Genomic DNA, 24,378 nt, shown 5'->3' on the forward strand with positions numbered 1-24,378 from the left:
CACTGTAAACACACACACACACACACACACACACACACACACACAAAGCACAGCACAAATTTTTCTGAGTGACTAGTCTTCCTCTGGAAAACCATGACAGAAAGAATAGTAGTTGGTTTGTGAAAATGAACTCAGAGCTCACTGTTTTTTTCTTTCTTTTTTTTATGGGAGCATATCCATAACCCATTGAAGAGGACTTCCTTTGTCAGGCCACATATTTGAGGCATGTTTCTGTTTTACTTTGAGTGGATTTTTGTCACTCACCAAAAGCAAAATGATCAGCCACTAGATATCTAAAGGACCGCCCTTGGACCCTCCAGAGAGCTGTGGGGGCCAGGACTCCTGAAGTTACCGAATCACTCCCATCAGTTTTTATATATGTTGTAGATACCTTTTCTCCTCTTCATGGTTCTTTGGATTTAGACTGAAAGGGCCCTTAAAGATTGTCCAGCCTCATCGAGGTAGTGTGATATAGAGAAAAACATGTGGGGTATGGGAACTTTGTGTAGGAATGTGCCATTTCTAATAGAATGTAAGCTCCTTGAGGGCAAGGACTGTTTCACTGTTGTCTTTGTCTCCAGTGCCTAACATAATACCTGGAATGTAATAGGTACTTTCTTAATAATTGTTTTTAATTGATTGTTACGATAACAATAATAGCTGGTATTTAAAAGAGCGTTAAGGTTTACAAAGCACTTTATGTATATTGTCTCATCCGCTCCTAATAACAGCCCTATGAAATAGGTGCTATTATTATTATACTCCATGTTTACAAATGATGATACCGAGGTGAAGAAGTTAAGTGGCTTCTTGTGGTAATTGTCTACGGTAGGATTTGAACTCAGGTCTTCCTGGCTATAAGTCCAAGACTTTAACCAGTGTACCACCTAGCTGCTTGATCTCATCTTTGAAAGGAGCTGTTGGACTAAGTAATGATCATGATGATGATGATGGTGAGAGCAGCCAGCATTTCCATAGCACCTCCTATGTGCCAGGGACTGTGCTAAGTGCTTTACAGACATGTTTTCATTTTGGTAATGATGCAGACATTCCTCTAGTACCAGAGCATTTTATGTACACGACTTTATTTAAGCCCAGTAGCAGCTCTCTCAGGTAGGCTCTACAGGTGTTACTGTCACTATTTTATATATAAGGAAAGTGAGGCTTTGAATGGCAAAGAACTTTTCCAAAGTTACATGGGTAATAAGTAGATAGCAGCTGGATTTAAATGCAGGTGCTTTGACCCTGTATCAAGGAGTTTTCTGTCACTCTTTATGCTTTGGAATTACCTCCCTCTTCACGTCCACCACAATAGCCCCTTGGTTTTTTTAATGTGACTCACCTTGATTATCTGGTGTGGCGAGAAGATCTTTCCTTTTCTCCATACATCCCAACTAAATCACCCCAGCAGCCAGATTACAAGAACAGAGAGGAAAAGCCTATTTGCAAAATAGTATATCCTTTCTTTCCATTTTGTCTTATTAGATTGTGATCTTCTAGCAGATAGGGACCCTACTTTTGGAATATTCTGCCTTGCTAAATCCTTGACAAGTCATTGGCCATTGCCTGTGAAGTATGTCCAGCACGTTCCTTAGTTCCCCAGACATTTACCAAATATTTTGCTGTGTGCCAGATCTCCATTGTGCAGTCAGTCCTATAAAAATGGAGGGGTGGCTCTCTTGGATGGGAGAGGAACAAAGGATAAACAAAAGATATCCATTATTATTTATTTTTAAACATAAAATTAAAAGACAAGGCCAGGCATTTCATGACCCAGAAGCATTTATTAAGTGCCTGCTACCTATACATGCTGTGAGTGCTAGAAATAAAAAGACAAATACATAACAGTTTCTGCCCTCAAAGAGGTCAGATTCCCTTGGGTGAAAACAGCATGTTATTCAACAGCATTTGTTAAGTGTTTACTCTGGGCTGGGCACTGTGCAAAGCCCTGGTGATACAAAGAAAGGCCAAAAAAAAAAAGAAAGAAAAGCAAACAAACCCCCAAAACCCAATTCCTACCATAATGAAGCAACATTCTAATGAGGGAGACAAACTTGAAAATTTCTTGGTACGTACAAGATATAGATACAAAGCTGTGGAATATAATAATATGTAATATAAAATGTGTGTACATGAAGTTATTAAATATGAAATGTATACGAAGTAGTCAATAAATATAAATATTCATTAAGCACATAAATATAAATATTCATTAAGCACTGACAGTGTGCTAGGTACTGTTAAGTGCTGGAGATACAATTAGGAAAAAGAAAGATGGTCTTTGCCCTCATGGAGCTTACAATCACATAGGAGAAGCATAAAAGCAAACTGAAGGGTTGGGGAAGTAGGTTGTGGGCAAAGATACAAAGAAATGGGGGGGTGGGGGTAGGGTGCTAAGCAACGGGAGAATCAGAACGGCTTCCTTCTGGGAAGTAGCCTTGAACTGGGCCTTGAAGGAAGCCGAGAGAGCCATGACGGGGGAGGTGAATAGGAGCACATCCCCAGCATGGGTTCAGCCCATTTAATCGTGCAGCGATGGGAGCTGGGGCCCAGGTCGGGTAGCAGCAAGCAGCCCAGTTTGGCTGCAATGTAGAGTGTGAGAAGGACTTCTGTACAGAGAAGGAAGTTGAGAGATGGTTTTGCAGGTGAGGGAACCAAGGCCTAGAAAGGGGAATTGATTCGTGTTAAGGTCTCGCTCTCTAAAGAGACTCCAGGCAGTGATTGCCGTCTGGTTGTTTTGTCTCCCTGTTCACTGCCAGAGGTGATGGCATCTGAGCTGAAGTGGGAGCATGCGTGGGGCAAGGACAGTGTCCCTAGGAAGAGGCTCTGGGCCTTGGGACGGTGCATGCATCTTATCTCTGCCATGTGATGTGTGCTCTGCCTGGATCCCAGAGTTCTGGGATCCAGCACCATCATCCTCACCTCCACTGGTGTACCACTACGTCATTCTAGAATGCTTTAAGTTTTGCCAGCTGCTTTACATCAGCCGTCTCATTTCGTCCTCACGCTGGCCCTGTGACGTAGGTACTGTTTTTGTGCCCATTTTGCCAATGAGGAAACAGGCTGAGAGAGGTTCAGTGATTTGACCAGGGTCACAGAGCTGGTGAGCATCTGAGGGTCATAGGGGTCAGGCTTGGGTCTTGGTGATTCCAGGTCACTGTGCCACCTGCTGGCGTAAAAGCCACACCATCTAGGGACACTCATGCTTCCCAAACACAAATACTTCTTCCCTTCTAGCTCAAAAACAATATGAACCCCTGTTTTCTCTCTAGTTTGAAACTCCTGGAGTGAAACACAGAGACGTTCACAGAAGGGAAGGAATATTGGAATACTGGATCACCACTAGTAGTTGTGGGGGCCTTCTGTAAAGATAGCCACACTGTCTTATATTGCTCAGGACAGGCTGAGGAGAGCCAGGTTACGTTCTGATAGCAGATCAAATTAAATGCAGAGTCCCTTATCTTCTTGGCATGGATGCTGCCCCTCATCAGTCATTTACTATGTGTCAGATACTCTATTAGGGGATGGGGATACAAAGGCAAAAAAAAAAAGAATAGGAAGTAGCCCTTGCCTTCAGTCAAGCAGGAAGCTTTTTTTTTTTTTGGCTAGGCAGTGGGCTTAAGTGACTTGCCCAGGGTCACATAGCTAGTAAGTGTTATTGTGTCTGAGGCTAGATTTGAACTCAGGTCCTCCTGAATCCAGAGCTGGTGCTTTATCCACTGCGCCACCTAGCTGCCCCTACGAAGCATTTGTTAAAACACCTACTGTATACCTGGCACTATGCTGGAGCAGCTTGGGGATAAAAATACAGGAATTTCCATTATATCATGGGAGACACCATCATGTGGAGGGCAGTCTAGGTTACCTGAAATATTCTACATTTGATTTGTGGATCCTTAAAAAGAAAAGTAAGATTCCATGACTTCCAGTGTGTGCATTATCTTGGCTTGTGAAGCAGTTGAGACCCTTGCCTTTACTCCCCACCCCCCTCCCAAGTTTCTTAGTTGCGTGATTGGTCATTGGTTTCAGTGTCTTCTTACCTTCTTTCCTTTTCGCTGTGCCCTGTTTCTCTTTAATTATCAAACCTACTGAGAAGTAATCCAAAATGTATTCACACTAAGGCTGATAACAGTTGACAATATTATCTCCTCCAGGCATTAATGAGGTGAGTTAAGTAAGAGAGATGAGGTTATATATATGGTGGCTTCAGAAGTCCTTCCAGTTCTGAATCTCTGATCTATATGCTTTATTTGTGTATCTTGCCTGCCCCCCCTCCCATAGTCTCACTAATGGACCTCTCCTATGACTTGTGTATATTTCGATACAGACTTGAGATTTCATAGAAGTGAGCTGCAAAGCAAACTAGACCCTGGATTAGAAAGCTTATCTGAAAGCCCATAGTTCTTCAGTTGATTCAGAGAGATGATGTCATAGTTGTCTCTCTTCTGTCACCTTCCTTTTTCTTTTTTTCTTTCAGGATTTCGGAAATGGGTTCATGTGTTACAAGTAGGACACTCTATCCAGGCATCCCCCTATGCCCAGCTGTTTGCCTTGGTGTGGGATAAAAAAATTCTTTTTTAAAATTTAAGTGTATATTTTCCAAAGAGGCCTGCTGTAAGAATAGGTCTATTCAGAGCCCTTGAATCTTAATTTATTTTTACTGTGCATTTGGAATTTTTCTTGCTTAATTTGCTGTCCTTACACTAATCCATTTTCCCACTTTTTAAAGTTCCCCAGTGTTGTTTCTGTTGCTTATCTTAGGAAGATCTGTGTTCCCATTTATCAAAACAAATGGCAGGCTGGGGACCATTTAAAGTAGTTTTTTAGTTAATAAAACCAATCTTCTTGTTCTGTTATGTTAAAAGTACATTATCTTTTTATTGCCAACTCTATATGGCTATGTCTGTTTTCCTTCTTAGCAATTTCAGGACTGCTCCATTCACTTGCTGTGTAGAGAATTACAAAACTATTAAGGGTGGGGCCGAACCAGCTGACTTACAGTACAAACCATTTCTCAAAATAACCACAACAGTCCAATGCTGATGTGTAATTTACGTCACAGCATGTTTTTATGAAATCGTTTCTGCTGTATTCATTTAGATTCCGGGTGGAATCTTGCTCTTTCTCTCTTTTAATCAAGCATTTTGCTTTTATACAAAAAAAAGATTTTCCACTCCTTGTCTTGGCATGCCTCCAACTTAACAGCTTTGGTGAGAAAAAATAACTGATCTTTCCCCCCCCCTTAACAGTTTAACTGCAAGTGTATTTTCCCCTTTGAAGTAGACTTGGGCACTAACTTGACTGCCTCGAGAGAGGTTTAGACATGTGGTAGGACACATTATCCAGAGCCATAACCAAGAATTGATCAAGTTGATGAACAAATTTGGAATTTTAAACACTTCCAACCAATTCAGGCTATTTAGCTGTGTTGCTTTGGTGTATTTTCCTTTTACAAACGTCTTTCTGTATAATGTCTTATAATTAGAACAGGAAATCATTGAGTAACTGTAAGATGAATAAGAGTACTTAGACTGAAAGGAAAATTACCTTCCGAGAAATTATATTCAGAATTTTTTTCCCTACCACACGTTAGTGTGTTAGTAATGATGGTAACAGCTGTAGCTACTCTTATCTGTGTTATTGTTCTGCTTTTTGTTTTCTGGATTCAGTCTTCATTTTCAGTAATATCAGAAATGAATGGACAGAAAATAGGAAATGCCTAATTATGACAAATATTCAGTGTCACAACAGAGCAGCAATTAAATGGAAACTTCAATATAATTATCAATAGCAGCAAAAACTGGAGTGAAGCCAGGTATATAAAGTTGATGCCTCTTCTCCTAGCTGGTTGCTAGGAGCACAGGAAAAAGTATAAAGCGTTGAGAAAGGAATGTCTAATGTAATAAACTAACAGAAGGCAGCATAAATCATGGAGAGAGGAGTTCATATCGACACGATTTTACTTCAGTTGGCCTGAAACTAGACATTAAGTTTTATAACACGAGCAAATTCGGGTTTGCTCTTTTAAAAACCACTCTCTGTTGTCTTTGAAGCAGTGGGGACGTTGTGTTTCAAGCATAGCTTTAATACATATTTGGAATCTTTTAAGTGAAAAATCCGTAAATGTTTGTTTCTGTTGGCATCCAAATGCCTTCACCCTAATACGATTAAGAGAACTAAAGGGTCGGATTCTTGGCAGATTTCTCAGTTGAGGTAATTAGGTGCAGGAAGGAACATGCATACTTTTTCCATCAGGCTCTATAAAATCCTGGCGTGAAGGGTTTTTTTTTTTTTAAGTTAAAAAAAAGCTCACTGATGTTCGAGGTAGATTATGGTGGTTAGCAGTAACTATAATAGTCTAATGTTTCCGAAACAAACAGTCTTCCTTCAGTCTCCCCCACCCCCACCCCCACCTCCCCAGCCCCAAGAATGAAAAAGAAAGTTGCATTTCTGAATCATTTGGGAAGGTATGGAAGCAGATTTCTCCTCAGGAAATCATGTTTTCAGTCACTCTGTGCATTTGGCCAGCTTTTGCTATTAAAAAAATAGCATTATGGATGTTTGGAAGTCAGCGCCCCATTAAGTCATTGTGTTTGCTATTTCATGCATCTCCCCTCGCACAAAGGCAACTTGAGCAACACGCTATTCAGCCTGAATGCCTGCTCTTACTCTGTTCTCCACCCCCCCCACCTCCCACTCCCCCAGCCCAGCGATGTGAATTAAGCAGCGGTATACAGTTACTGTTTGAAAAGCATGGGTGGAGTCTCCCAATGTAATTACAGTTTCTCTATGGAATTCTGTTTTGAACTTTGGAAATATATAAATAAATGAAAAATTGACATTGAGAGAGGTTAACAAAACGTGTAATTATGATATAAGCCCTGGATTAGAGTAATTTTGGTTGAGCATCTACAAGCAATGTACATTAGGTATTAACTTTTGATAGGTAAAATTCTTTTTATTGAAGTTAAAATGAGGTTTAGCAGTTTTGTATCTCCTGTTCACAGGCTCGTAATTCCTTTTAAAAATAGACAGATACAGATTGGAGGGGTGGGGGAAGTGGACATGGGGAAAAACCGATTGTAACTAGGGAGTGAACTGTTACCTTACTAGAAACTCATCATTATATTAATTGAAAATTTTTACCAGTGCCAGCAACTCCTCACTGATTTTCTGTTGACTAGAAAGTAGAATAATACACGTAACCCAACTCAGGGCAGCCTACTGGAGTTGGGAGAAGAAAACTTCTTTTTCTCAGGCCTGTGTTTTGTTAGAGCAATGCTTTGATTTCTTTTCATATGTGGGTGTGGTTGAAAGAAAATCTTTGTTCCAGGAACACTTTGTTTGTCTTTCACTAAACAAATGTGCAATTTATCCATTCTTTATTCATTCTTAGATTTATCTGTTGGCCTTATTATGAATTGGAAAGGGGAAAAATGCACGGGCAGAGCATTTGCTGGCAGGCCTTCTTGCATGGCTAACTTTGCACTGCGGTGTTTGTTTATTATGTGCACATATACATACACATACACACACACAGATGAACCACACAAGTAAGAAAAAGTCATTTGGGAAACAAGTTAACTTGGAATTTCTATTTAAAAAGGTATCTCAGGGATGACCTGGCTTTCTTTTCTTCCCCCTCGTGGCCAGTCAAGATGCTGTATCAGGCACTGGGTTTTAAGGTTCTTAGGATCAAGTCAGGAGGAAGTTAGTTTAATAATAAGGCTTATGGTAAAATCATGGAGTTAGAGAATTTTTAGAACTGGAAGAGAGCTTTGAGATCATCCATTGTACCTCCCCCTGTCTCCTGTTTCACCCTGATCCCTAAATCCATTTTACATATAAAGTGATAGATTCCTTAATATCAAGATGACCACACAGGGTCTTCAGTGGATTTTTTTTCCCCTGGTCAAACAAATGCATCTGCTCAGTCCACAAGAGGGGCTACCAGTAGGCCCCAGTAAAGGGACACTGCTTCTGGGCCCCAAGTGGCCACTGCTTCTGGGCCCTGTGCCTACCCAGAAGGCTAACTCTTCAACTTTCTGGAGAGCCAGTGAGGTTTGGCATCTTGGTGTGGCAGTTTGAGAAGTGCATGGGAATCCCCTTTGGGGAAGGACTCATTAGGAAGAAGGTTTGTCACACTTGAACTTTGCTTTGCGCACACGGTGCCAACACTCTGATCAGTTCTCTCAGTTCAGAAATCAGTCCGACAAGGTTGTTGATGAAATTTTCTCGACAAAACAACCAGTTGATTTAATTCTTTCCATCTGCAAATCAGTTGTCTTGGCATTTCATGACTTTGCTCTAGATGCAGAATGATTCAGATCAGTGATTGTCGCCCATTTATAGACTTAGTGAACCCCAGGTATGAAGCTGGAAAGGGGCCATTTGATTTGTTAGAGATTGGGAAGTTCTTTGTCAAGAGATCTGGCTTGCCACGCAACAGTCAGAAAGCATTTATTAAGTGCTTTGTCTGTGTTCCTAGCACTGTACTATTACTGGCCATATAAAGAAAGACAAAGATAGCCCCTATCCTCAGAGACTTACATTCTAATGGAGGAGACAATGTGCGAATAAGTAAGTACATACAAGATATGGACAAATGAAAAATGGAATGGAGTAGATAGAAGGTAATCTGAGAGGAAAAGGAGGGGAACAAGAAAGGCCCTCAGCAGAAGGTGGGATTTGAGCTGAATCTTGATAGAATCTAAGAGAGAGAGATGAGGGAGTAGAGCATCGTAAACCTGGAGACAGCCGATGCAAAGGCGTGGAGATGGGAAGCAGTGAGGAGCTACCAGAGGGAAGTGTAGGTGAATTTCTGAGTCTGTAGAAAGGAGGATAGTAAAAGAAGGCTGGAAAGGTAAAAATAGGTTAGGTTCTGAAAGCGTAAATGCCAAAGAGAGGATTTATATTTGATCCTGGAGGTAATAGGGAGCCATTACAAAAACACACGGGAAATCCTGGTCCACAGCTGGTTGTTCTCTGCAGCTTTCCATGAAATGAGTTGTTCTTAGCCTAATTAATCAGGAACCACTGTCCTCATTGCTCATGAACATTCATTAACATCTGTGCTACCTCGTTTCGACAGGAGCTTGTGGTCCAAGAGTGAGGATGGTAGGAAGACATATAGACAACTGAATAAGCAAGGAGAAGCTTTCTCACAACTAGGGCTATCATCCCAAAATAAAGCAAGTGCCCGGGAGAGGGTGGGCTTCCCTTCCATGGAGACGTGGGACAGCCCCTTGTCCAGTGTGTACTAGAGAGGACACCTTCAGGCACAAGCTGCCCTAGATGGTTTCTGAGGCCCCTTTCAATGCCAAGAGTCTGCAGTTTGGTGATTGAACAATTATTAAATTCATAAATGTACAAAGCTTTATGTAAGCAGCTATTCTAGATTGCCGGCCGAATGGAGAATGAGGAGCTGCTTGTTTCAGTGAAAAGGGCAGTAACTAACTTTCAGTTAATCAAGAAAGACTTCGTGGAAGAGGTGAGATTTCAGGAACTGCTTAATTGAAGGAAGGAAATTCAAATATAATGAACATTTGTCAGGAATTTACCACATCCAAGGCATTGTGCCAGCTAATCCCTAACCTAATCCCTAACCCCTAAGGGAGAACGTATCAGTGAGGGGATGAGATATGTACACAAATAAAGTGGAGAGAAGGCCCAGATTTTAATCCTGGCATTTCTAATGGGTGACTGGGCAAAGCACTTGGTCTCTCTGGGCACCAGTGTCCTCTTCTGTAAAATGGTGAGTAGGAAGAACTAGAGATGATCTTCAGTTACTCTTCCCACTCTCCGCCTTACTATGATGATCTCCCTAAATTAGAATGAGAAAATGTTATGGAATAGGTCAAAAAAGGTATATGTAAGAGGCCCATTGAGCCCAAAACGGGGAGGGAATGAGGAAGAGAGGGAATTTTAGGTATTTTGTGGGAGAGCCTAGTATCAAGGGAAAGGATCATTGAATAACGGGGAATGAGAATGATCAAGAAAGTGACATAGTCCAAAGGGATCACGTGAACTTCTCCATTGAGGAATGCCACCGAAGGCTTCTTTGTCTCTTATTAAGTCAGTAAGTGCTACTGTCTTCATCTTATAACTTTCAGCCTGTTTCCTCATCTGTAAAATGACAGCGTTAGAATCAATTGCTTCTAAGGTCCCTTCTCCTGCAAAATCTATGATCCTATGACCTAGAGAAACTGAGGCAGTCATGGTATATCTTACTCAGTGCCAATGAAAGCCATTGCTGGAACTTCAGTTAGGGTTTTGGAGTTTCCCGGCTTCTAGGTAGACCATCAGACCACAGCCCCTGTCTCATTTGGAATTTCTTCTTCCATGGACAATTATGATGGTACAGTTGTAGCTTTGTGGTTGCCTCTTTGGATGGCACTTAGGTACTCTTGAGTTTTGACAAAGATTGGTGGATATTAACACTTAATATTTAGTAAGTGCTTTAACTCTATAGGAAGCACCTACTTTAACCAAAAGCATGAAACTATTTTTGGGTCTGCTTTAAAAATCTCAAATTAGCATGTCTTGGGAGACACATTTTACCATCTTTAGAAATGGCTTCTAATTTTGGAACTTGCCTTCAATGTAAACATATTTCCTTTTAATTAAGTGTGCCAGCTGAAGAAGTGGCTACCCACAAACTAAGCAGGAGGCTAAGAAATGTAAACTGTAAAAAGATGTCATCTTGCAAGCCTCGAAACATCTCCATTGGAGGAGAAATAAGCAGCCCGAGGAACTAAATGAACGTAAATAGCATTGCTATCTGAAAAGGTCACATCCGCACCTTCTATTGGTACTGGTGATGTTCTATCATTATATCCTCTCCTTCCTAAGACATTTCCCACTGGTTACCACATGGCCATAATAGTGTTGGTATCCTGAACAACTGTCTTGTACAAATCCCTGCAGCATGGTAAGGCCTTCAAATATTGTGTGTTTTCCCTTTGGATAAGTAAGTGACATATTTGGGAATTGGTTACAACTGTCCCGATGGTGAGTTTGTTAAGTGCAGTGGCAAACTGGGCTCTAGGATGCTAAATCTAGCTTGGCATTGCATGGAGTGGGAGTCACAGAAGAGATTGACTGTTTGTCATTTATAGTGCTTAAGATGATGGAAAGACCTATCCATGAAGAGATCCACTTGGTGAATGGGTGCTAAATATAGCAAGGTGTAAACAGGCATCAAGAACATCAAGAATGGGTGGGCTTCGTTAAAGTTGCTGAAGCATTTTCATCAGACTTAAGGTGGTTCTGATTGAGTCCTTTAACAAGGGCTCTTGGGATGTACTTCTCGGCAGGGTTCCCTTTGATTTGCCAAGTTGCCAGATGGATTTTGAAGGTTTGGGGAACATTGGAATAGGGGAAGGAAAAGCATGACTAGCTGGGGGTGACTGGCATGGGAAAGAGTCAGGAGAGAAGAGATTGTAATGATGATATTTAGAGCCATGGAAATCTGAGAAGTATACTACTTTCTGTGGAGGGAGGGAAGAGGCACCAGCCATGACTCTGATGAATGAGAACTGACATGAGATGTCTTATTGTTGTATGTCGTATCATGTAGAAAACAGAATCTGGAGATTGAAATTATGATGTGGTCATGTGTTGATTATTGCATGCGTTGCCTCCTTCATGTGAGGAAAGAGCATAATTGAGGTCTTTTCTTCCTTTTCTAGGTGAGGATGATGAAGATTCTAATGTGATCGTCCTCAGCTACCCCCAATACTGTCGCTACCGTTCCATGCTGAAGCGTATTCAAGACAAGCCATCCTCAGTGCTAACAGACCAGTTTGTGTTAGCCCTGGGTGGAATTGCCGTGGTCAGTAAGAACCCACAAATCCTTTACTGTCGGGACACTTTTGACCACCCAACTCTTATAGAAAATGAGAGTATATGTGATGAATTTGGTAAGTCTCTCTTTTTTGTTTCCCATGTGAAACTTCTTTCTTTCTAGTTGTTTTCGGCTCCGAAAAAGAGCAGTAATGATGAACAGCATTCATTCTCACATGTGTGATGTTTCCACCCAATTAGTGTGGCAGATGATGGTTGGCTGTGGATTCTTAACCACGTTCGGGTCTCTCTCACAACCTCTGTTTACCATAGGCAAAGGGATTATTATTTTGAGTCTACAGACAAGTTGTTCAGCATATACAGCATGAAGCTGCTTGTTAGACCTTGAAATTGGACTTTGGGCAAGGACCAAAAGGCAAAAAGCTTTCTGTTACAATGAACTTGAGTTGTTTGGCTGTTGTTTTTACTCAGTGGTCACTCACCTCTCATTGTGGTACAACACTACATGCTGGTCCTATTGTGGACCAACAGGCGTCTCGGGTTTGTCTCTGGGGTACATTGGTTTTTCCCTAACAAGTCACTCAGCAAATATGAGTCAGTGTGTGTATTCCATTGTCAGTATTCAGATAGAATTAGATATCCACTGTTGATGTCAGAGCACCATTTTGGATATCCTTTTGCTGTACATAGGATCCTAGATTTTAAGCCAAAAGGAATCTTAGAAACCACTGAGTCCAACCCTCCCCCCAAATTTAATAGCTGAGGCCTGGATGTGAGTAGACAATTTGGCCAAGGCCACACAGGTAATTAGTACCAAAGGTAGGATTTTGAACTCAAATTCTTAGACTAAAAATTTCCACTGCCTTTCAAGTACAGATTATGATGTGCTTTTCACACACACACACACACACACACACACACACTGTCATCCAGGCCCCAGATGTTGTAGGGTTCTAAATTATTGCTTACGCCATCCTGTGACCTGGTGTTTCTCCTTGACTTGGTTCTCTTAGATGGGCTCCTGGTTATAGGGTGGTATATTGTGGTGTCTACCAATTAAGTATACACAGCCACAGTAATCATTCTTGTAATGCCTGTGGAGAGGCTTTGTTGAGGTTCCCCCCAACCCCAGTATCCCTGCCCTGGGGGAGCATTGGCATATTGTGGAAGTCGAGGGGAGAGAGAGAAGGGGCATGGTGAGGTCAGCGTTTAGTGGATCTCAAAGCCTATGAAAGGGCTCAAACTGTGTTATTAGTGTAATTTCAGCTATGAAATCTATAGGTCCACCAAATCTCTACCAATCCTTAAAACGAAAATACTGATTAGAAAAAAGAAAGAAGACTTTATCACCTCCCCACCCTCTTCCCCAGTATTTAAAGCAAAGATATGTGAATATTTTAGTACAAATACATCTGGCCATAATAATTAGGGCGTTAGATGTTTTCTGGAATGTCTTTGAAATAAAATTTTTATTCAGCTGGATAAAAATATTTGTGTGTGTGTATATCCCTCTTTTCAGTCCTACCCTAAGCTTCCCCTCTTTGGCCCCTCAAACCACCCTCTCCACCCCCCACCCCCCCACCACTCTACTGAGGCCTCTAATTTACTGACACAAAATAAAACCAAAAGAATTCCTTCCCTCTTGTTTGAGAGCATTTGAAATTAGAATTTCACAATGTAATGCAATGGAAAAAAAAGGTTTTAACCTTTGGGGCTAATTTAAGAGTTATTAGTCATTAAGTTTCAAAGCTCTTACCATTAAGATTCTTCTGTAATTTGAGAATTTAACAATTCAACAGTGATCAAGATGGCTGTTGGAGTTACTAAATCCATTTTAAACGTTTCTTCCAAACCTTTGCCTCTGACTTTTTGAAGTCATGATTTCCTGAATCTCCTGGTGACATTGCTTATTTTAATACTGTTTTTCTTCCTGGGCTTCTTAAAGTGGAAGCTGTCTTTTGCAGTGGCAACTTTCTTTATTGAAGGTGCCTTGAAAGAGCTTCTGGGGTATCTGGCCATAATAATTAGGGTAGTAGATGTTTCTGGAATGGAATGCATTTGAAATTTTCCCATAGTGTGATCTGAGGCAAGCTAGCAAAATCAGGGAATTTCTTAATTTTGGAAATTTTGATATTACCTGTCTTCCCTCCCCCCTGTGGAATGCACGTTAAGTTTCCAAAGAGTTTACTTTTAAATCATCTGGTCTTGCCAGGGAGCCACGGCTGAAGGAGTTAGTTAAAATGTATGGCTAGGATTTCTCCCCACAACTAGCAGTTGGTAGAAGGACATAAATTTAATTAGTGACTAGCATTAAACAAATGTTACTAATATTAAACACTGCCAGATGACTGAAACACTTCTGTTTGATTACCCAGAGTGCCAGGGGGCTCACAGATGAATTTGTTGCACAGTATATATATTCTGTACCACACGTCTGGTTGCTTCAGTAATTGGTCAGATGTAATTTAGGTAACAGTTTGCCTGTGCTGTGAAAATCAAATTTTATTAGCCATATCACCAGGTGGATGAATAGGATACCTGATGGAAGAAAGTATATGGCACTTAGTAGCTGTACCTTTGACATGTGAAATGTGTGTGTGCTTGGACAATACCTCTCAGTTGCCCATTGTAAGGACAGTGTCTGTTTTCCTAGTTGTAACAAATGTTTATTTAATCAACCAGTATTTCCGGAGCCCCTGCTATGGACTGAGTACTCTGTTAGGTGCTGTGGGGGAGAGTAGAGTTCCCTACCCCTGAGGACCTCTTAGTCTGGTTGGGAAGACAAGAACTCTCTCTGTCTTTCTTGGTCTGTCTCTGTCTCTCTGTGTCTGTGTCGTCCCCCCCCCCAGGTCGTTCCCCCCCCACCCCCACCAAAGAAATATATAATTAAGCATCAAATGAACAAAAGGTGCCCTGGGGGTTTAGAGGAGGGAGAAATAGAGTTAGAGTGTAAGCCAAAAGGTTCATAGAAAGATTTGTGGTAGGGTATAAATTGGTCATGAAAGATAAAAAAGAGTACAGAAGCTTATTAGGGGGAAAATGTAGATACCTGTGTGTTTCTATTGTGTTATATTACATGTTATAAGCGTATTTATGTGTTATTTATATATATTTGAATATATGATCTATTTGAATAATAGATTGTATATGATGTAAATATGTAATGAATGTATATGTAGATAGATAGATATTTTTTAAAAGGCTAAGTCTCCCTATTTCACCTGGGCTGGAAGGGCAGGTGCTACTCACAAATGTACCCAGTCCTACTAATATAGATTGGCATGGGTGCTTTGTCCTGCTCCATTTCTGACCTGGGCCAGTTCCCTTCTCCTTTTACAACCTAGCAGTCTACCCTGTCTGAGGGCTCACTATATTAACTGATGGACTTAGTGCAGATTCAGGGAACCTACCAGCCTCAGTAGCTAGGGTTACATTGTTGGCATTTGCCAGCGCACACAGCTATATTTACATAAGATATAAAATTGTTTTATATTTTATCTATTAAATTAAAATGTATAATGTTACATATGATACATAGTACTATGTAATATGCATCATATAAATATGTATTTTCTTCCTTCCCTTAAAATAACTTAGCTTCTTGGTACATAACATCTCGTGGAGCTTTGTACTCTGCCAGTTCCTTTCCCATACTTTATCTCATTTTAAAAACAACAATAGAGAGGAATAGGAATATTATGCTCATTTTAGAAATAAGGACACGAGCTCAGAAAGTTTCTGTGGCAGGTTAGTTCATGGTCAAGCCAGGCCTAGAACCCAACTCTTCCTACTTCTGGCTTGGTGTTCTCAAAGTCCTCATAGATGGAGAGTTGGAAGGGGCCTTAGCTACTGCCTTGTTCCGCCCTGGCATTTTACAGACTGGGGAGCTGAGGCTCTTTGGTGGTTACCTGGATTGCCCATGGTCATGAAGGTGATGAGGTAGTTGGAAGCAATCGCCTCTAACAGGTGTTGAATCCGGGTCATCTGGCTGCAAATCCATCACTTTGCCATCCTGCCTACTATTGTTTCTACTGACCCATTGTGGCTGCCTTTGCCAGTATTTTGACTGGTATATTTTTTTAGGAAGACATTATTAATACCCATTGTCCCCAAGATGTGCAGTTGGGTTTGTTTTTATGAATAGCAACAAATTGCTTTCTCTTACCTCGTTCCCCTCCTTAACAGTGGGGATAGATTTATGAATTGGAGAAACATGGTGAAAAGTACAGTCTGTGGCCTCTGGACAGGGTTTTCTTTCTCTCTTTGCCCTAAATGGGGTTCAAGCCTCATTGGCCCCATGCCCTCAAAAGCCAGGTCCCCTTGGAACCAGGATCTCGTGGGTAGATGCAATATGTCTGTCAGAGGGTACTCGCTTTTTCAGAGTGCTCCACAGAATGAAGGAGTTTCATAGGATAGTAAATGTGATTCATTTAGATCTGTGGCTGTTTATTGCAAAACTCCATGGTGTTTTCTGAAGCTATTTAATGAAAAGTTTGATTAGAAACTTTAAAGGGAAAAAGAGGATCAATGAAATGCCATGGTTTAGCCTGCCATCACAGCAGCACCATCGAGATTTTTATTTACATTGAGATATTCAGAATCAAGTAAATATAGCTTGGTTTTAATTAACTGTCCTCCTTCCTTTGGAAAGGTTATTTTAGGCTTGAAGGGTTTTGATAGCAGACCATCTGCTTTCTTGACTCCATTTTATTCAAGTTCATTCCTTGGTTATAGCTTTGTATAGATTCTAGGACTGGGGTCTAAAGCCTAAATTGGGGGGTATTAATAAAAGGTGATTGAAAAGACCCAACATCTGGATACCGATTGTATTCCTTGGCCCTCTCAGTTATGCTACTCTTAAAAGTCATGTGTTCTTTTCTTAGCGTGGAGAATTGGCGTATCTTAAAACTAAAGAAATAGGCCACCCTTTCTTCCCTCTGCCAAAAGAGAGAGAGAGAGAGAGAGGCTATGATGAATTTGTGATTAGGAAATGAGATTGTATAATAATTGGCAAAAGGGAAAAGTGAAGGCAAGAGTTCTTAACCTGGAGGGCTGGAAGCTTTTTAATTGATAATTATATTTCAATGTAATTGTCTTTTGCAAACTTATGTATTTTATTTTATTTATTTACAAACATCCAGAGAAGGGTTAAATCTACAGGCTTCACCAGAGATGGCCAAAGGAACCTATGGCAAAAACAAAAACAAAGCACAACAAAAAGAGTTAAGATCCCCTCCCTTAAGGTAATATTTTTACAAAAACTATAACCCAGTTCAGAGTCCTTACTCCCACCATCCTGGTAGAATCTCAGAGAATTGGACCTCACCCCCTTCCCTGTCCCTGCCAGGTGCTTAGCCATTTCCTTCATTGGATTTCTCCATTATGAAATGTACCCTGTCATTTATATTGTGTCCAGTGCATGTTGTGGCAGAAAGAAATGCCCCCCAAAACCTTGTATCTCTTTTTTCTAGCAGAACAATAAAATGCACAGCACCTTGTAATGAATAGGGTTTACATTGACATCATGTAGATTGATTTCATTTGTATAAGGTGATGACAGTTCAATCTAAACAAAAACCAGGGTGGGGGGTGGCTTACTTTAAGGTACTGACTTCTGTCAGCAAGATCTAACAGAGAAACCCCCTTGCACAAATGCTACCAGTACCATTTGTTACAGATGCCTGGAAAGGGAACAAAATGTAATTAGTTTTGGACTCCTTGGTCTTTCTAAAAATTGAAAAGATGCATAAGAAGTGTCCTAAAGCTAATAGTAGTGGTGATGGTGGGTGGTGGTGGTGGTGGTGGTGGTGGTAGTAGTAGTAGTAGTAGTAGTAGTAGCAGCAGCAGCAGCAGCATTTATATAGCACTTAAAGATTTGCAAAGTATTTTGCATATATTATCTGAACCTCACAATTCCCCTGTAAGGTAGTTGCTATTATCATCCCCATTTTTCAGATGAGGAACCTGAGGCTGAGATAATTAAAGGCTTGCTCAGGGATACATAACCAGTAAGTGTGTAAAGAAGGGTTCAAACTTGTGTTTTCTTGACTCCAGGTCCAGTCTTGGTCTACTAGTCCATTTAGCAGGTCAGAGTTACATATGTGGTCATTTCTGACCAAGACTATGAGTAAGCCAAGGTAAAGACTTTTCACCTTAAAGAAATTTGAGATTTACAGCAAGAAGCCCATTCTTTTATTCATTAGTCTGTGGGTCCATGTCATAAGCATTGATCTTCAGGTAAGAGTCATAGTAATTTCAGGATTGATTTATACATGCACATACATGTGTTTGCATGCCTGTACATGTCTCAGGCCCCAAGCACCATAAGTTAGGTTCTGCAAAGGCCGTTGAACAGAGGAACTCATGTAGCTTGAGACCTTTGAACTCTTCCACTAGTTGACAAAATATTAATGGCGGGGGCATAATTTCCCCCACTTTTTCTAATCCACTTTAAAGATGCTTATTTGATTCTTCTCCTTTTCCATTTTCTTGTTGGGAGAAAATATATATTGAATCAAAAAAGAAGGGAAGAAAACCTTGAATTTCTATGACAAGAAAGAATGGAGGTCGAGGGCCCAGCTACCCTTGACTTCTTCTGCTCCAGAAATTCCCTATTTTTGCTAGAAATGGAGGGAAAGGTGGCTATTTTGTTAAAGATGTTGAGAATTGATAGGCCATTGTACTTTTTGGTCTCAGTAGATTTCTTTGATCACAAACTCCTGGCCGTGTTCACAATTGCTGCCACTCAAAGTGTACCCATGCCAGTTGGTATCTTACTGATCTCAAAGATAATAAAAACCATCAACATTATCTTTAATTAAAGATAAGCACTAAAGAAATTCTTGCAAGTTGTAGGCTGGTTACAAAGAAGAACCAGTCCAGGACATAGGATTGGTTTCTCTTTGAAGTCCGAGAAACGCATACATTTGTGGACACAACATCATCACAAGCCCCTGTGAATATTCGTGTCTCACTCCATGCTGCCTTTCAGATATGCCACCCAAAGAGATGAGTGGAGAAAGTAGGGAACCTGTTGATTTTCACCAGGCACTATGGTGAGCTGACTACCTGAGAAACACGGCCAACAAAGGCAGTCACACGTCTTCTCTCTTATATGTAATTGGTGATTTATTGCCTTGACTTTAAGAACATGCTTAGGCCAAAAAACCAGAAAATGCCCCTATGTTGGCAGAGACTTAGAAGCCCGGATACCAGGACAAAAGGGTTATAACAGGTAAAAATATATCACCTCTAGTAAAGACTAATGGAGAGAATATGGTTGTTGCTGTTGTAAATTATTCCAGCCTTTATATAGACATAGCTTATAGGAGAGTAGGATGAGTGGATTTTTTTCCCTGTATTTTTTTTTAAACAAAAGAATATTTTAAAATTGTTTCAGACTACTTTTTAATAGCAGGGTGGACTCAGTGGCTTATTAAAAAGCTATCTGGGCTCGTGGGTACAATAAACTCTTGTTCACCCCATAAGATTATATTGGCTAATCTTTCACCAAACATTTCATCTAGAAAAGTAGGAAAGTTATATCCCATTACATTACGAAGATCAACATAGTCTTCTGCTGAGTGAAATGGACGTTTTTGTCAATAAAAAAAAAACACGCACACAGGAAGAAACTGATTCTTTGAGAAATCAACTTGCAAAATTATTAAGGCTGAGGGAAGTCACATGATGGAGAAAGAATATTCAGTCTTCTTTTTAATAAGAAAGCCCTTTGATAAGCAGAAATACTCACTCTCATACTAACATTCATCTTTAACCCTTTTGTAACCTGGGCTATAGGGAGAAAAGCTTGTCTAAATGTGCCTAGTCAGAAATGAGCGCCCATGGGTGGTAGTGGCAGCCTCTTTGTCCCACTGAGGAGCAACTCAGTAGTAGGAGTAGTAATAATAGTAGTAGTAGGAGAAGGAGGAGGAGGAAGAGGAGGAGTAATAGTAATAATAGTAGTAGTAGTAACAACATTTATGTAACATTTTAAAATTTGCAAAGTGTTTTACGTATATTATTTGAACCTTACAATTGCTCTATAAGGTAGATCCTATTATGCCCATTTTTCAGATGAGGAAACTGAGGCTGAGATAATTAAAGGCTTGTTCAAGGATATACATTCAGTAAGTGTGTAAGGCAGGGTTCAAACTTCTGTTTTCCTGACTCCAGGTCTAGTCACAGAGATTCATAGCATTTCCACTACGTCCTTAGTATCATCTGAAGCACTATAATGAATACAGAAATAAAATTGTAGCATCATAGATTTAGGGTTGGAAAGGATATTAGAGATCACAGTATCCCTCAGAGGTGGTGCTTACAGAAAATTTAGAGATTGGCTAATCCAAGCCTACATTTTACAGATGAGTAGTACTGAGACCTGGAAAAAATGACTTAACCAAACTCACACAGAGTGAGAATGAGAGCCTATGTCTCTGAAGCCAGATGTGGCTACCTTTTCTCTTAATCACTGCAGCCACGTAGAAGATGCAACCTTCAAGGTCAGATAGTTTCTTTGGAGGAGAAAAGATTCACTCATGGGAAATAAACTCACATGCATGAACATATATTACCTTGGCTCTAAGAACATATTTGGGCCAACAAAGCCAAAAAATGTTCCTACTTTGGCAGAGATTTTAGAAGCCAGAGTACCCAAGGAACTCAATGTATGTGGGGTATATATGTTGAAATCAACCAGGAATAATCCAGATGGTAGGGTGGAGGGAGAATGAGGTGGTCAGTGGTTTGTACTGGCTGTGGAAGAAATTCAAAAATTACAAAAGAAATTATCATAAGGATTCTCAATCCCAAGATAGATTGGCTGTGTTTGAGGGCTAGCTACGAAGACTTATAATGCTGTAAGATCAACATTTTAAGTGCCGAAGACACTTAGAACTCCATGAAGACACTTAGAACTCCATGGGACATGCCCAGGTCTCCCATAACCTTGGTGTGAGCTGGAGCTGTGTGCCTGAAGAGGCTTTTGCTCTATACCTTGCTACAATATTCTGCTTAGAAGGCATTGGCATGCCCACATCGGCATCTTTTTTTTTAAATGAAAAAGTTATAGGTCTAATTTCAAAAACTGAAATGTATGCTAGCTTTCCTGCTTCTCTCACATTTGTATTCCTGTAACATATAAATCATTTCCCTTTTTTAAATTAAATTTTGTTTGCCATGATTTGGTAATGGGTTTTCAGAGGGGGCCAAGTAGGCAAGTTCTTGGCATGAGAAAAGACTGTGTCGCTTGTTCAGGAAATCTCACGGCTAGCTGGCATTGCCCTTGCTCCCATCAGCTGGGCTTCATGCGTACTTTAGTCGTGGACACAAAATCCTCCTGCTGGGAATTCTTCAAGCTATTCCAGTTCTGGTCTTTCAGTTTCCCTTGTGAGGAGAGGGATTAGAATAGGTGCAATATCAGCAATATCCATGCCACTAATAATAGTAAAAACACTTACTACTGTGAGTGAATTATCCAACATTTATCACATGCCTACCGGTGCAAAGACACGATGTGACATAGTGGAAGGAGGAGTGGCTGGAAGCCATAGAATCAAGCCATCTCTGTCCCAGCCCCCACTGGGTCATATGCCACCTCCAACACTCAGTGTCTATATGGCTGTGGGGGAGGAGGAGGGGCATGGAAAAAGCAGTGAATTTGGAGACAGAAGAACTGGGTACTCCTTATTAGCTCTGGGACCTTCAACAGGTCGTGACATCTTTGGGCCTCACTTTCTTCATCTGGAAAATGGGTGTTAGTCTAAATCACTCAACTCCTCTGCTGCCCAGCTGGTTCCTCATCTATAAAATGGTGATGTTGATAAGCTGATAACCTAATTCACAGTGCTGCAAGGAAAGCATTTTATGGATTTTAAGTACATCAGTACTTCAAAGGCATATTTCAAGGGCTAAATGAATGCAATAGACATTTGGCGTTACAGAAGTTTAGCAGAGCAAAGATCCCTGAGGACTAAGGTAGTTAAGAAAGACTTCATGGAGAAGGTACTGCTTCATCTGGGTCTTAAAGAAAGAGAAGGAACCAGATAATGATATGAGAAAGAACGTTCGATGTGAACAAAGACGTCGGTCAATCAGCAGGCATTTATTCAGCACTTACTGCTTGTCTGGCACTAGAGGATTCAAAGAAAGGTAGAACACAGTCCCTGCCCTCAATGAGCTTATATTCTAATGGGGAAGAAAACATAGACATCATTAGGCACCCCCAAGATATGTACAGAGTAGTTGAAGATAATCAGAAAGGGGAAGGCGTTAGCAGCTGGAAGTACCAGGAGAGGCCTCCTGAAGAAAGTGGTATTTGAGGTGATAGCAGGAGTGTCTTCCATCTTCATCCTGGACTATCAAATAGCCACATTGAAGCAGTCCCCAGAGCAAGGTTCCTTATCCCTCCAGCAGCTAAACTTAAGTCCATGTGAGGACCGCAAGCCACTACTAGGCAGTGACCCATCTTCTCCAAGAGGGTCAAGGAACTTTCATCAGCAGGCAGAATGAAAGGTGGGGAGCTTTGAAAAAAGAGGAAGCTGCTGCCCCTTCTAAAATGTAATGGCTGCCTTTTAGGGATAAAGAGAGTAAATAGAGGCCACCTGGGGTGGAAGGTGAGCCAGCAATGTCAGCTGAGATTTCAGTAAGTAACAAAAAATTATCTCCTGGAAGTATGAATTAACCATCACAGTCACTCCAGCTTTGGAAAGAGCTCTGGAGGGTCTCAAAGGCCTTCTCATCAACTTTTTTAGCTTCTACATCTTCTTTCCTTCCCTAGAGCTTAGAGGCCCTTTAGTACAGACTTTATATTTTTGCCGTTTCCCTGCTGACTTAATTACTCTTTTATTAAATTTACTGTCATTATTGTAAACTCAAAGTTTATAGTAAACACCAGTTAACCAGCAGTTGAACCGAGCATGGGGTAGATCTCCAACCAAACTCTCTCAAATGTCAGCCTTTATTTTAGATATAGTGGAGAAAAATGTATTCTATATAGTTATATACATTTTAGCAGAATGAAATCAAACTAGCATTAAAACAAACTGTTGACCTTGTGGCTCTTTCCAGTGCTTTCTGTTGCCCAGTTTACCTTGTACTTTATTCTATCGTGCCTTTCATAGTGTAGCCAATTAATAAATGTTTACTTGAGATCAATTTTTGTTCTGTTCTAGTCAAGGAGTATGTTGTCTTGCTTTCTATTGAACTGACTCTTACAGAAAAGGAAACATCTCACTCAAGGGAGCCCTGTTTCTTCGTAGTAAGAAATCTCTTCGGGTGATAAGGAAGACGGTGAAGATGTTCAACAGACCCATTCTTCCTTCAACACCAGGACTAGGTTCTTTCTAACTAAGTAGAGGGAATGCCGTATAAGTTGGGCTGAATCTTCCTTGAACTTCTCTGGAGGCTTTGGGATTCCGTTTGGAAAAGAAGTCCCCCAAACAGGGCTGTTAGAAGACAGGGCATCGATCTGTCCTTCACCTCCTAATCAGCAGTGGTTTTTATGGATCAGAAATAGATCCAGTTAAGCTGCAGGGTAGGTTGTTTTAAGTCCAGCAGATATTCATGGGGTTTGGATTTAGTAACCTTGTACCTAATAAGGCCAAATCAATCGGTCAATCAAATTTTAAGTGAGGTTGTTAAAGAATACTTGATTACCCCCCTCCTAAAGGAAACAGTTTGACATAGCAGAAGGCTATCAATTTTGGAGTGACTGCCACTTAACTAGTTGTTTGACCTTGAGCAAATATGTCACCTTTCTCTAAGCTTCATGTAAAATGAAAGGATTGGACTGGATCGTCTCAAAGGTCCTTCCCCGTACTAACATTCTATGGACATATGAATTCTGTAGTGGTCCCATTATTCAACTGGGATTATTTGTTGTCAAGAACAAATCGTTTTCTATCATAGGAATGACTTTTGGCCATGGAAAAATCATAGCACCCAGTCCATCATGCTTCCCCTTCCAGCCCCTAACGTACTACCAGTACTTAGACCTAAGATGAAATATTTTAACCAATGGATCAAAAACAGCATGAGAATTTCAACTTTCTAAGTAGAGCCACTGAAGCATTGGTACTCACTCATTGGTAGAGATTAAATGTTTACGTTTGCATGGATGGCAGGCACAGGGCAACAAAAGCTATTCAGTTGCATGGTTCTTAGCAAAAATTAAAGAGGGAAAACGTGGTGGAAACAGAGGGTTCCTGAGGATGCTTTTGGAGGCCTGCTTATGACTCCTTCCAGACCACAAGCAGACCGAGTATGATAGTGAATTCCTATGGTCCCTGCTCCTGGAGCGGGCTCCGTGTAGCCAAAGTCTGTCCATGCTAAGCTTAGCACCTGGAGAGTAGAGGACTCTCAGACTGCCTAAGGAGGGATGAACTAGGTCCAAAAAAATGGAGAAAGTTAAAACTTTCATACTGGTCAGTGTTGGGATTGGGCACTTCTAGCCTGGGCAAGATGGGAAGACCCTCAACCAAAAACAGACAGAAAATCCAAAGAGACCATGGCTAGGAAGAAATGTGGCTCCCCTACCATGTCGGTATGGGTGTGAGTTCAAATTCAGGGCCT

General features: G+C 40.8%; 1 protein-coding gene across 2 annotated transcripts in view; it reads left to right on the forward strand.

Moving 5' to 3' along the window:
- The window catches only part of ARID5B (AT-rich interaction domain 5B), a 206,923-nt gene that overhangs the window by 81,528 nt on the left and 101,017 nt on the right, over positions 1-24,378 (forward strand). For both annotated transcript variants that reach the window (XM_020998264.2, XM_020998263.2), the window contains one exon: positions 11,691-11,921. In XM_020998264.2, the coding sequence (XP_020853923.1) occupies positions 11,691-11,921 (231 nt within the window). The remainder of the gene's footprint in view (positions 1-11,690; positions 11,922-24,378) is intronic.

This window comes from Phascolarctos cinereus, unplaced genomic scaffold (assembly GCF_003287225.1).
Source record: "Phascolarctos cinereus isolate Bilbo 61053 unplaced genomic scaffold, phaCin_HiC Scaffold_3;HRSCAF=262, whole genome shotgun sequence".
Classification (NCBI taxonomy): domain Eukaryota; kingdom Metazoa; phylum Chordata; class Mammalia; order Diprotodontia; family Phascolarctidae; genus Phascolarctos; species Phascolarctos cinereus.